The sequence below is a fragment of the Daldinia childiae genome (genome assembly GCF_008694065.1).
Source record: "Daldinia childiae strain JS-1345 chromosome Unknown Scaffold3, whole genome shotgun sequence".
NCBI lineage: Eukaryota > Fungi > Ascomycota > Sordariomycetes > Xylariales > Hypoxylaceae > Daldinia > Daldinia childiae.
In genome coordinates, this window is record NW_022984644.1 from 1,179,647 (window position 1) to 1,192,683 (window position 13,037).

Sequence of the window (13,037 nt, forward strand, 5' to 3'; positions counted from 1 at the left end):
ACCCTCCTTTTGGACTTATTACGCACCGTACTTGAATTTCCTCTGCATCGCTAGAAGGTATTGGTAAGCTGTTGTGGTTGGTAAGCCGTCTGTCTATAGATTACTCGGCCTTAGCTTAATTTGCCATTCCACAAAAAATGAGTAGAGATGCATGGAGATTAAGCAGACGGTTGAGATGCCGAGACCTAAAACACACACCGGTCCAGCCTCCCCAGACGCCAACCCCCACGCAAATGAAACAGTAAAAAAAAAGCAAAACCCGAGCAAAACAAATGACATGACCTAAGTTTGACCGCGATCGCCAATCAAAAACTCTCACTTAGATCCGAGAAGTCTGGCACGTCTGCATCGCAGTTGAAGTCCTTATCATATGCCTTGTCAGGCAGGATACCGGCAGCAAGGCCCTTCTTGTAGCTCCACTGAGGCGCGCTCTCAGTATCCCAAGTCCAGTACCACCAACCGTAGCCCTTCTCAAAGCTAGTCATTTGGGCCTCGGCGAACATCTTGAGGAACTTCTTGTACGAAGCCGAGTAGGAACCCGGATCGGCGTTGGCATCGTCGCACTTGCACGAGGTGTCTTTAGTTGGGCACTTCGGCGTTAGGGCCTCGGTCGACGCGTTGCCCGAGTCGTACGTGCCCGTCCATCGGTTCCCCCAGCCCACGTTTGTTAGGTACTTGGCGCAGTCAGTGTCGGCCTGCGACCACTCAGCGAACATGGTGGGGCCGAAGCCGGTGGATGTGTCCATGCTCTGCTGCGTCTGCTGCGTCCACCCGTCGCAGGCGTACTGCACCTTCTTCTGATGTGAGTAGACGATCTGGTCGTTGTTGAAGATGACATACTGGTGCACGTCAAGCACCAGCCCGTTCATACCCGGCAGCTTGCCTTGCCAGTTGCCTAGTCCCATGAAGCCATCTCCGAACACAACGTTGGCTTGTATTCCGTTCTTGCGTACGAGGTTGAACGCCTCTGATGTCCAGGAGATAACGGCGTCTGCGGAAAGGGACACCATGCGCGGCTCGTTTGCTAGGCCGTAGAACGTGATGATGTTCTTGTAGCGGTCCTGCGCGAAGAACTTGGTCAGACGATCGTGTACGTCGAGTGATCGCTGTGAATTTAGGTTGCCGTCGGTGCCGTTGAGCCAATTGACTACACCTTGTCTTCCACTGTGGTTCCAGCCATTCTGGCTACCTGGTAAGGCATGGAGGTCCAAGTTCACTCGTAGCCCGTACTTACGCGCCCACTCGATCGCACGCAGGAGATAACGCCACGAAGTGCGGAATACATATGGGTCATCATCGTACGTCTGCACGGCCCAGTAGCTGTAGGGGATTCGAACGTGATCTAAACCTGCGGCCTGTATTTCCTGGAAAGTTTGCTCCGTAACAAATGTGGCGTAGTGCTTTTCAAGAGTTGAAGCTGCTGTTTTGGGACCGAGATGCTTGCAGAGAGTCCACTCGTCAATGATGCCCAATCTACTGTCGTAGTTAAATAGCGAAGGCGTAATGAAGGGTTCGAGCGAGAGCCAGCCACCTAGATTAACACCGCGTGCTGGTGTTTTTGCGTAGTCCCCCCAGGACTTCTCAATAGCCGGGACCTTGTCGTTGGCAGACTTGGAGTCGTCCCAGTCCATGAAAAGTCCCATAACCGGCAGGTCACCCACTGTTTCGTTCGTATATGTTACGTTAAGGTCTGTCGTCTCATACCATGTGAAAGGGTCTAGATAAGTCCCCCGAGCAGCTGGAGGGACGCTATTTTGTGAGATATCGTCGAGATTAGACTTATGCGAGCCAGAGTCGTTGGCCTGATTCTTCTTGCTCACGACGACTGCTACCGCTATGATAATGATGAGTATCACAAGCGCGACGCCTGCTATGATCCCTATCGGAAATGTTAATAACATGTCTGGCACTAGGCCTTTTCAACCTACATCGTTTCTTCTTCCTGACGGTTCCTGGTATCTTCCATTGCATGCCCGCTTTCTCCTTTGCGATACTATCATAGCTATCATAACTGCTATGTTTACTCGCGGCGCCGCCCCTCATTCGCGAAGTTGCCCTCCCCTCCTCTACGATAGCTCCGCTAACTACTCTTCTGTCTTTTTTGCGATGTCTTCGTTCCTTGTTTCTTAGTATAACCTCTTCGTCCTCGGTGTCTATATCGCGATGTCGTCGCCGGTGTCGTCGATCCTCCACATCCTGAGATTCATATCCTCTTTCGCGAACTCTTTCCCCGTCTCGGTATCTCTTTCGCCGTCTTCCCTCCTAGTGATTCATACTCCCCTTCGGAATGCGCATGGTCGCCCCTCGAGCGCCGCGCTCTCCTAGGTGACTCGTATTCAATATCGACGGCCCTATACTCTTCCCGTCGGGGTCGGTCTCTTTTCGGTTTACGCTCCCGTTCTTTTGGCGGTTCCTCCGCAGGCTCGAGGGAGTTATGCTCATTCAATTGAGCAAGTGCGCCCATAGAAAGCCTTTGAGCCGTACCCCGTGATGTCCCCTCCGGACCTGATGTAGGCCTCTTTGAGCCATGTTCTCTAGACCTCCGTTTCTTATGTCGTTTATGATGCGCCTCGGAATCCCTACGCCGATGACCATCCGATTCCACTTCGTCATGCGCCATGGGTATAAGGAATGAGAAAATTAAGACTACAATATAGATGATATAGTATACATTCACAGACACGTAAGGAGTATCTCAATCTTTAAGGTAGATAGATATGCAGGCCCTTTGCGGAAAGTATCTGCATTAATTTATCGATTGCGTCAAGTTCCTTGGAATAAACCGTTTAAGCTTGCGTGGCCAAGAGTTTCGTGTAACTCAAAGGTGAATCTATGGTTGACCGGGCAACTATCTCTTCCAAGTTATTAATCCTTGTAAAAGTTGGGAAATACGAGAGATGCTGTCTCCAATTGCGGATAAGGCCAAGACTTTCCGACACCCAGGAGACTGGGCCATGACGGTAGGTACGTGGGTACAAAACATATAGCTAAGACCTACAGCGGGCTTAATGGTACAACTAGCGGGGCTTAGCTTAGGTACCTAAGGTACCTACCTAACGTTAGGTCTCGTGGGCTGCGTACTTCGTAGATTGTGGGGTTTTTTCAATTCGAGATTCCCTATGTAAACCGAATTGCCGCAACTAAGCGACGTTCGGTTCTCAACTTCTCCATGTGTATGACGGCCTTGGACGGCCTCGATTGACTTCACCGATTTCTTACATTCCACTTCTGCTTCTCAGAAGACTTTCGATCTATAGCTAGATATGAATCCGCACAGATAGCAAGTAGCACCGTAAAAATGAAGAGTTGTATTTCACTTCGTCCACTTGCGAAAGCATCTACACCTATCAATAGGCTGTATAAGTGCAGGCGACCGGCTGTATGCTCATCACGACGTCGAAACTACTCTACGCATCCACCGAATGCGCGACTCAACCTACCACCTGACTACTCGACAACGCCACTATTAGCACACAGCTCGCAGGCAGCACTTTCTAACCCAGAATTACCTCCTGAAGCTAGAAATGGTACGGCGAAACGTATGAACTTATTCCAAGCCATAAACGATGCCCTATCCATAGCGCTTGCCGAGGATGAGAACGTTCTGGTATTTGGCGAAGATGTATCCTTTGGTGGCGTATTCCGCTGCACGATGAAGCTTGCCGAGAATTTTGGAGGAGCTCGCGTCTTCAATACACCTCTGACAGAGCAAGGTATCATGGGATTTGGCATTGGGTTAGCTGCCGAGGGTATGCGACCCGTAGCGGAAATCCAGTTCGCAGACTACGTCTACCCTGCGTTCGACCAATTAGTAAATGAGGCCGCGAAATACAGATACCGCGAAGGAGGGACCGGAAGAAGTGCGGGCGGCCTGACGGTGCGGATGCCGTGCGGAGGCGTCGGTCACGGAGCACTGTACCATTCACAGTCACCCGAGAGCCTTTTCACTCATATTCCTGGTTTAAGAGTGATAATGCCGAGATCTCCGCTACAAGCCAAGGGACTATTGCTTTCTGCTATTAGGAGTAATGACCCTTGTGTTTTCCTGGAACCCAAAATCCTGTACCGAGCGGCTGTCGAACAAGTGCCTACAAATCCATATACCTTGCCCCTCTCCAAGGCAGAGATACTTAAGGAGGGCAAGGACGTTACTATTATCTCATACGGACAGCCGCTATACACTTGTAGTGCTGCGATTCAAAAAGCAGAGGAAGACTTAGGAATTTCGATAGAACTCATTGACCTTCGAACCGTATATCCTTGGGACAAAGAGTGCGTCTTCGAGAGCGTACGGAAGACGGGGAGATGTATGGTGGTGCACGAATCCATGGTAAACGCAGGAATAGGGGCCGAAGTGGCCGCGGCGATCCAGGAGGACCCAGACACGTTTATAAGACTCGAAGCTCCGGTGTCGCGAGTAGCAGGATGGAGTATATTCACCCCATTAATGTTTGAGAAGTTCAACATTCCCGACGTAGCTAGTAAGTTTTTGAAGCTGTCATTGTGTTTTTCCTATGGATGGCGCTAACCATGGTATAGGAATATATGACGGCATAAAGAAGCTGTTAGAATATTAAACAGTAGATGTTATACTTAAGACATGAGTATTCTGTAAATACCGTTATGCATATGAGTTGCGATCTAGTATATTTGAAATTTTGGGATGGGGGGGGAAAAGAAATAGTGTTAGGAAAGTCGATAAATCCATTAAGATGAGACCTTAAGTAAATACTTTAAGTTAGGTATATATACCTTATTACAGCTTAAGAATAAAGCTAGAATATTAAATCCCCAGATGTTGAAGCCTTCAGATGCTCAGAAGACAAGGGAGAAATTAACATAAAAGCAGATAATGAAAAAGAGTGCAGATTATGCAGTGTATTTTGTACTTGATGTACCTGAATATCTTATCGATAAATCCTATAGCCCCCACTTAGTTGCCCCGCGCTCCCTACGTTTCAATTAGTTTCAATAAGTCAAGACTAAATTGGGGCGACGGAGACGACAACGCTTGTGATATTTTTACTGATAATACCTTAATTAATCCCTTCTTCGGACTTGAACCTCTTCACAATAATACAGACCCAATATAGACCAAATATGGCTACTTCTTTAGAAACGGTCGAGTCTTTTGTAGAAGGTGCACCCCCTGGCGAGGTATGTTCTACAGCTACCTTTTATATAAGTCGGGCATCGCAAGCTGACTTACAGATACCGAACAGCTCGCAGATGTCATAAACGGTACGCTCGAACCCCTTATCTCTTCATCCAATCACGCTATACATATACAAACCTAATATTTAATCATAACTATAGATATCAAAGCTCTAACCTTCAACGAACCCGATATTGTCTCTAGACTAGGACCCGCCTTCGAGAGGTACAACGAGGAGCAGTTCGTCACCGCTAAGCTGCCTGGTAGCAGCCAACAAGTTATCATCAGCTCACATAGCTCCCTCGCGACGGACGATACTACGACGTTGAGAGCTCGTCAAGCTTCACCTTCGACCATGTCACCCAGAAAGCGAGCAACGTCCAGAGCTACGTGCTAGAAGGACCTCAAGCAGATTTAGTGTACGCATGGCCTCCCTAAGCTATAATAAATAGATAAAAAACGACTAGAAAGGCAATATGTCTATGAGTATTGGTATAGAGTGGCTGGCTGATAGGCAGCGTGCAGGAAGTCGACACTAAAAAGCGTCTCGTCATACGTTAAGGAGCACTTCCCGAACGGCTCGTATGGCGTGTACTCGATCGAGGGAGACTCTAAGGTCGCCATCATAATCGTAGCCAACAAGTATAGCCCGAACAACTACTGGTACGTAAACCCCTTTCCTCAACCTCCAAAACACCATCATTAGCAAAGCAATGCAAAACAAATTGCTCACCTATCCACAGGAACGGCCGCTGGCGCTCCCTCTACATCTTCGACCCTTCGAGCAGCAGCATCGAGGGCAGCGTCAAAGTCGACGTTCACTACTACGAAGACGGCAACGTACGTCTACTCACCAATAAGCCCATCACCGCATCCGTATCATCAGGCACCGGAGCCGGCATCGTAAAGGACATCAGCGCCGCCGAGCGCAAATATCAGGAAGAACTAAACAGGGGATTTACGAGCCTAAGCGAAGGCGCCTTCAAGGGCCTGCGGAGACAGTTGCCCGTCACGCGCCAGAAGATCGAGTGGGATAAGGTCGCGAGTTACCGTGTCGGACAGGACATTGGAGGGGCTGCTAGAAGATAGTAGTGGCTAGGAGGAAGGGGTGCTGCTAGATATTTTTGTTGGTGGTGTGATGTGGAATGGAATATTGGTCGACTTTGGGGAGGCCGTAGTGTTGTATTTACTTAGCTAGCCTGAGTAATTTAGCTTAGCATATGCTGAACAGGGACGTTTTGATGAATACGAAAGATTAGTAGAGTTTATGTCTCGAGTATTTGCCCAAGGGACTTGAAAGTTAGATGGAATCTATGTTGCATATTTTATTTCACCACTATAAGTGCTTAGGTTTCCGTATACACCTCTAGACCACCAGACACGAATGCATTTAACTGAGTAGAAAAGAGCTATCTATTTTACCACTAGAGAATACCAAAGTAGACTACAGTTACTACCATAGGTACACCTATTCTGAACTGCTGTACGTACAGAAGACATCAGCCGGTACCCCTCCCTCGTTGGCGCACGGTTGCCAGGTGCAGTTGTCATAGGAATCGCAAGGTAAGTTAAATATTGTAATAAATGCACAGTCCATCACCCCGGATCCGAAATCTCAAGGTCAAAGTGGCAATTGGCTTAGCGGTTTAGGTGATGAAAGGATAGAAATAACCCCTCAAAAGGTTTTTCATAGGACTTGTACTTCGGACTTCGCAGGATTACGAGGAGGTCAACTCGTTCAACTCAATGTTTATGAATGCGACAGAATGTGTATAATTCCGAACTTTTTTGGCCTTTTTTTTTCTCTTATTTTATTTCCCCTTTTATTTTATTTTTTTCTTTTGCTAATGTAATACCGTCGTATAAATTAAAACGATCTTATTCCCGCGCAATATAATCAAGACAACATAATTCTCCCCTCATCCTGCCCGATAGATTCATCTCGTGGTGTCGGTCCAGTAGTGACCCGCGGCATAAGCTCAACACCAGGGCCTCCGAGTGTTCGTGTGAACACGTACTCGTGCCCAACCCAATACGCAACGAAATATGCCAGCGCCGCCATCGCCGAAAATATCTCTGCCAACTCGACGCACTTCGATGTGCGGAACCACCATCCCAATGCGAAGACCTGTCCCGGGCGAAGAAACCAGAAAGGCGATATAGTGCAGGTATAAGGGGGGCCAAAGGGATTTCCGCGGCCCCCGCCAGCGATGGAGAACGTATAGGCTGCGTAGAACAATGTTCGGGAGCGGCAAGAGTAAAAGTCCTCCGATTCACCTCGGAGAAGCAGTGAGGCGGCCATAGTGAAGTATAGCGATAGCCCCATAAAACTTCCGAAAAACAAGATAATAGCCACCGGCCCATCTCTTTGGAAAAACCCTGACATGGATAACATGAAGTCGATCATCGTACGGGCGAAACACCAAAACAGACTGACGCCAAAGGACAAACGCCAGCGGCGGGAGCTAGGAGGTGTCTCCATTAAGAATAGACAGAGCGGGAAGAAACTGGTGAACGCTTAGGAATGATTCTAAAAGGGTGACGGGATACCTAGTTTAGAGAGAGCTTCTTGGTAGACATACATCATATCTAATAATCTAACCGCGATTTCGTATTTTCGGATGTCCTCGTTAGAATCATCGTATGCGGTAATCCAAAAGACTCTAGTTAATATGAAAGAGAGGGCTGATAGAACGCCGAACCTAGGAGAATGAGTTGAATAAGGGTGTCACATATCGTGATGAATTTTGTAGGTTAGGTAGTTACCATTGCGCATAGACAGCTATAGACTTGCTCAGTAACGAGCCGTGATATATCTACATATTGCTTAATCAAAACTTACTAGCATTCCGTAACGCAAGATCTCTCCTGATGTTGAAAATTATATTCATCTTGTGCGGATAAAATAGATCAAGTCTTACTGCCTTCGGATGAATATAAAGTTGTATTTTCGATGAGAAAGAAACTGAGGTTGGAGATGAAGATTGCGAAAGTCTTCTCTTCTCATACTATGTGACATGTCGACCTAGTCCAAGGATCAGCATCCATCCAGCATCAAATGAAACCCCACCGTACCGAATAAGTTAGATACCCATAAGTCAGATATGTAGCTGAACACAAGCGCCGATTCAACGTGAGTGGCTTTAAGACATTACGGCCTATAGGAAGGCGTTTCATGTAGGAACAATATAAATAGATCAGATACCTACCTACATATATTGTATATCAAAAATAGTAGTGGGGGCTCTTAAGATCTACTTCTTCAAGTACCTTGCGATATTCAAATCAGATACTACTATCAACATTATATCATTTATGGAGGCAGGATAGAAGAGTATCATCTCGATAAACATTCATGTCGAGTGCAATACGATGGCAAACCAGCAGATTTACCAACCCCTTCCGGCAGGGTCTATACGTTTATTATCAATCGTCCCGGGGTTTGCATCTGAGGCGATCAACTGTAGTCTAGTCATAGTCGCCGACGTAGAACAGGCGCCGACATTTGACGCGATATCATACGTTTGGGGTACCGAGCTATCCGAAGAACCCATCATGTGCAATGGCCAGAGGATGACAGTTACGAAAAACTTGATTGAGGCCATGAGATATCTCCGTCCGCTTCCACGCTGGGACTCGGTCATCACTTGGCCAGAAAATCACCCTCTTCATTCGAGTCGCAACGTTTGGCGCGAATTCGCCTCTAATCGGCAAGAAGAGCGAGGGCATTCCGACTTTCAGCAGGTGAGGCCATCTTGTTCTGACTGGGAATTAATGACGTTCGAATCGTAACAATCTGACATAGGAAAGGCCCATCTGGATCGACGCGCTCTGCATCAACCAAAAGGATAATGCTGAGAAGTCGCTACATGTGAAGTCGATAGACAGGGTCTATGCCAACGCCCATACGGTCAAGATATGGCTAGGTAAATTACCAAATACCGCATATCCGACTAATCGGCCACCTCCGGAATTGCAACTACTAACAGGGGTACCCGTATTCTTAACACAACGGAGCAAGCCCATCGGTCAGCGCGGGAAGATGCCGGTCGTCCTCACGATGATCGCACAAGCGTTGAGGAACGTCCAGGCCGGAGAGATTTACCCTACGGCATCAAAATCTGCTGCAGATGCCGTCTACCGGAATTTAGTACACGGGTTTCCTAACGCGTCGGCTGAAGATTGGCAGTACCTCCGCGAGTTCTTCGACAATCTATGGTTCCAACGTGTTTGGATTGTGCAGGAAGTTGTTCTTGCTCCACGGGCGATAGCTATCTTAGGAGACTGGGAGGTTCAATGGACAGCCTTGGGGCAAGCGGCCACGTGGTTTCAGACGCACGGCTTTGCGTTGCCTACTAACGTTGAATTTAAGGGAGAGCTAGGAGACCTTCTGCCAATATCCGAAGTAGCCGCGATGTGGCATATGCATATGACACCGGGGAAGAGACGGCCCTTACTTCAGATGCTACGAGACCTTCGAGGGAGGAAATCAACTCTCAAAGAAGACAAGGTATATGCAACCTACAGTTTAGCAGAAGAGACTGCAAATACAGACAGGCTTGACCCGCTAATCGAACCGGTCTACGGTAATCCCATCAATGAAGTTTACCAGAACGTGATTCGCTTCCTCCTGATAGAACACGGGGAACTTTCGGCATTATCTCATGCCGGTGGAATCCAAGGGCTAAAAACCACAGCGTGGCCATCTTGGGTACCAGACTGGAGTCAGCCAAAAGCATGCGTTGAGTTGGTTAGCCATAACCAGGATAATCCACCATATAACGCAAACAGTAATGAACATCTGACTATTGGTGATTCTACCGACCCAGGATGTCTTTCCGTCAGGGGAATTAGGGTTCCCCTGGGTGGAATAAGAGTGTACGGGGATAAACTTGTAAGCTACGGATTCCGACACAGGACATATAAGGAAGAGCGTGATTTTGTTGGAGCGGCCTGGAGTTTGATAGCACCTTGGGCCGACAATGTGAATAGCCAGGAAGAGAGGAGGCCAGATATGTATCAGCCAAAGAATATACCGCGCACATTTATTTCAACGCTCACGGCAGGCCTCAGCGATACGAAACAGCCGATCAACGAGGATCCTGACTTCCTCGATGATGCAGCACAATGGCTACTTCAGCAGTTCGGGAAGCGAATACCAGTTTCAGGAATTGGCCAAAAATGGAAGTGGTCAGATACTCTTTGGAAGTCTTCGAGTTCAATCCGGTTCCACGAAGCCTTTGCAAGGGTTTGCTTGCATAGACGGTTTTTCGTCACGGCAGGAAATTTGATGGGGATAGGTCCCGAAACAATAGAAAGGGATGATATGGTCGTGATCCTATTTGGTGGTAAAGTGCCTTATGTAATTCGGGAGCTCGGTGAGGGCAAATATTCTTTCATCGGAGAGTGTTATGTCCCCGGGTTGATGGCCGGGGAGGCTGTTGAGCAATGGAAAGACGAGCGAGAGCCAGGCAGAGTTTTTCAATCTTGTGTAGGTAGGGAACTTTTTTGCAGCTCGTTCGATGCTCTTGGTAACCCCCGCTCTTCGTATTCGTTCAAGTAAGCCAGCTCGGATTCCACGATGTGGTATCCCGAGTCTGTCGAGAAGGATCGATTTCACCGCTTAGAAATACTTACCTTAACACATCGTCTCTATAGATGAGAGGTCTCTTCTAGTAAAATATGCGGAACTTCTCTGGGGTGTTTTGCTCAAAGGGTGAGAGAGGTACCTAGTATACCTAAGGTAAGACAACTACCCCGGTATGCTTATAACTGACAGGTCATAGCTACCTATATAGTACCAAATGTGATACAAGATATATGTATGCCATCATTCAGCATGAATAAGATCCGACGGAAGCCTCGGATTTGGACCTTACTGATTGGTTTATAAGGAGAAGGGGGGCATTGGTATAGATACGATATAGATCCATGATAAATTTATAGAGATAACATAAATAACAACTTGTTTAATTTTAGGTATAATGGGTACAGGTGTAATAAGCAACTCTGTGGTATGTATTGCAGATTTATTGATTATATTGGGTAGATACTTGTTTGTATGTATGTGTGAAAAGTTGACTCAATGTCGTGACCTTATCAGAACTTGAGAAAGGCTCAATTAAAGGTTGTTAAATATGTACAATTGAATAATGAGTTGTGCAATACTACCTAGGTACCTCTTATGCTCACATAGCAGGTACCGATCCGCTATCCGGTCCTTAGAGGAATACATAACCGACCAGCCGAGGTGTGCATAAATGGTACATAACTCTAACTTTCAGGTAGGTAAGTACATCTCCCACGCGTCCACTAGTCTACCTACTAGGGTGTAACACCAGCCAGCTAACCAATCTAACCAATCTAAGGGTCCATTGACCCATCATCTTAGGTGATCTCACCCAATAGTCCCCACAGCACATTGATAAATGAATTAGGGAAACCCTGATTCGCTAGAACTTGTTAGGATTTGGGCGGCCGTGTACTCCGCAGACCGCTAGCTCCGAAATTTCTAGGGGAGAAGACAGTTCAACTTAAAGAAATCAACCACCAATACAATTTCACAAGCCTTCTTATCCCCCAACTTTCCAAAGTTCCTCTCAACAATCCCCGAACTCCGTTTCCGAGTGTGCCCTCATCTCGACTCGAAAGTCCAGATCGCATTATTGTGTCTGCATAACAAGCCATCGCTATTGACAAATTTCTTCCTTTATCCTTAAAGATTTAGACAACAAATTCAAAATGGCGGACAAGGAGTATACCTACCAGGATGTTGCCGAGCACAACACCAAGAAAGATCTTTTTGTCGTTATCCACGATAAGATCTACGATTGTACAAAATTCGTCGACGAACATCCGTAAGTGCTCCAGCGCATTATACGAATTCCCATCGCAATTCTTTCCCACGCCCCGGCAACCCATTGTCACCGTTCGGACTTAATAGCATGTAAGCTGACTCGTTTGCATTATAGCGGTGGTGAAGAGGTTATGCTAGATGTTGGTGGCCAAGATGCGACAGAGGCTTTCGAAGATGTCGGCCACAGCGCGAAGCCCGAGAAACCTTAGAGCAACTCCTCGTCGGTACTCTTAAGCGAAATGTGAGAATCCCATACTCTTCTCTATACTTTAATCTACTATACCTCTCCTGCTCCGATATGCTGACAGTCTTTGGATATAGCCCGGTGACCCGTCCCCCAAGGCCCAACAGTCCTCCCTTGCGCCTGCCGCCAACACAAGCTCTGCTGGTTTGGGAACTGCTGTGTACGCTATTATCTTCATCGGAGGTATACTCGGTTTCGGTGCTTTCCAATACCTCCAGTCGCAGCAAGGCAAGGAGGCTTAGACGAATTCGTATATTCGGCAGGAAATGTTTGGGAGGTTAAGAGCGTACAGCATGATTCAAGCGATGGACGATCGATATCCTCTCGGCAATGTATTTGATGAGCACTTAATAGATCGGGCTATTTGGTTCTTCATAACGTATTAGTACATGTCCTATCATCATCAGACTACTTGGTTAATTGAGAACCAGGAAGTCAGGTGAAGAAATGGTTATTCAAATTTAGTAGAGCTGGCTAGCTAGGAGATAGCGGTCACTTTAATAAGAAGCAGTTTTAATAAACCCCGATGATCTAAAGTAGTAGGGAAATAGTAATCAATTAATGCAATTAAAAATATTATCTCCAATTATTAGCCACACGCATTCAGTGCGTTTTCCAATAATACTGTTCCATTTCAGCATCTGATTTGAAATTTGAGCATGTGGCCATCACAGATTAGAATTTGGTTTCCAGTTCCAGCTACGTATCATTTCTTTTACTTCTTACATTAATACCCACCTGTTACTGTTTGTCCGGAAAATATCTTAGCCATTCAAAATAAT

General features: G+C 46.9%; 6 protein-coding genes across 6 annotated transcripts; 4 read left to right on the plus strand and 2 right to left on the minus strand.

Moving 5' to 3' along the window:
• Nucleotides 1-305: 305 nt before the first annotated feature.
• GL218_03058 (putative glucan 1,3-beta-glucosidase D) lies at nucleotides 306-2,043 on the minus strand (the record flags this gene model as incomplete). Its single annotated transcript, XM_033579603.1, has 2 exons — nucleotides 306-1,879; nucleotides 1,929-2,043. 2 exons carry the CDS (start codon nucleotides 2,041-2,043, stop codon nucleotides 306-308), a joined length of 1,689 nt encoding a protein of 562 aa, XP_033436541.1.
• A 1,255-nt stretch (nucleotides 2,044-3,298) lies between these two features.
• Nucleotides 3,299-4,577, plus strand: GL218_03059 (2-oxoisovalerate dehydrogenase subunit beta, mitochondrial; the record flags this gene model as incomplete). Its single annotated transcript, XM_033579604.1, has 2 exons — nucleotides 3,299-4,481; nucleotides 4,540-4,577. 2 exons carry the CDS (start codon nucleotides 3,299-3,301, stop codon nucleotides 4,575-4,577), a joined length of 1,221 nt encoding a protein of 406 aa, XP_033436542.1.
• Nucleotides 4,578-5,100: 523 nt separating this feature from the next.
• On the plus strand, nucleotides 5,101-6,244 carry GL218_03060 (F-actin-capping protein subunit alpha; the record flags this gene model as incomplete). Its single annotated transcript, XM_033579605.1, has 5 exons — nucleotides 5,101-5,157; nucleotides 5,223-5,241; nucleotides 5,317-5,512; nucleotides 5,681-5,818; nucleotides 5,899-6,244. The coding sequence occupies 5 exons, from the start codon at nucleotides 5,101-5,103 to the stop codon at nucleotides 6,242-6,244; spliced, it is 756 nt and encodes a 251-aa protein (XP_033437341.1).
• Nucleotides 6,245-7,052: 808 nt separating this feature from the next.
• GL218_03061 (uncharacterized protein) lies at nucleotides 7,053-7,457 on the minus strand (the record flags this gene model as incomplete). The annotated part of the gene is made up of 1 exon (XM_033579606.1): nucleotides 7,053-7,457. One exon carries the CDS (start codon nucleotides 7,455-7,457, stop codon nucleotides 7,053-7,055), a length of 405 nt encoding a protein of 134 aa, XP_033437340.1.
• Nucleotides 7,458-8,710: 1,253 nt separating this feature from the next.
• On the plus strand, nucleotides 8,711-10,718 carry GL218_03062 (uncharacterized protein; the record flags this gene model as incomplete). Its single annotated transcript, XM_033579607.1, has 2 exons — nucleotides 8,711-8,899; nucleotides 8,961-10,718. The coding sequence occupies 2 exons, from the start codon at nucleotides 8,711-8,713 to the stop codon at nucleotides 10,716-10,718; spliced, it is 1,947 nt and encodes a 648-aa protein (XP_033437339.1).
• A 1,178-nt stretch (nucleotides 10,719-11,896) lies between these two features.
• Nucleotides 11,897-12,497, plus strand: GL218_03063 (putative cytochrome b5; the record flags this gene model as incomplete). Its single annotated transcript, XM_033579608.1, has 3 exons — nucleotides 11,897-12,012; nucleotides 12,138-12,252; nucleotides 12,333-12,497. 3 exons carry the CDS (start codon nucleotides 11,897-11,899, stop codon nucleotides 12,495-12,497), a joined length of 396 nt encoding a protein of 131 aa, XP_033437338.1.
• Nucleotides 12,498-13,037: the final 540 nt, after the last annotated feature.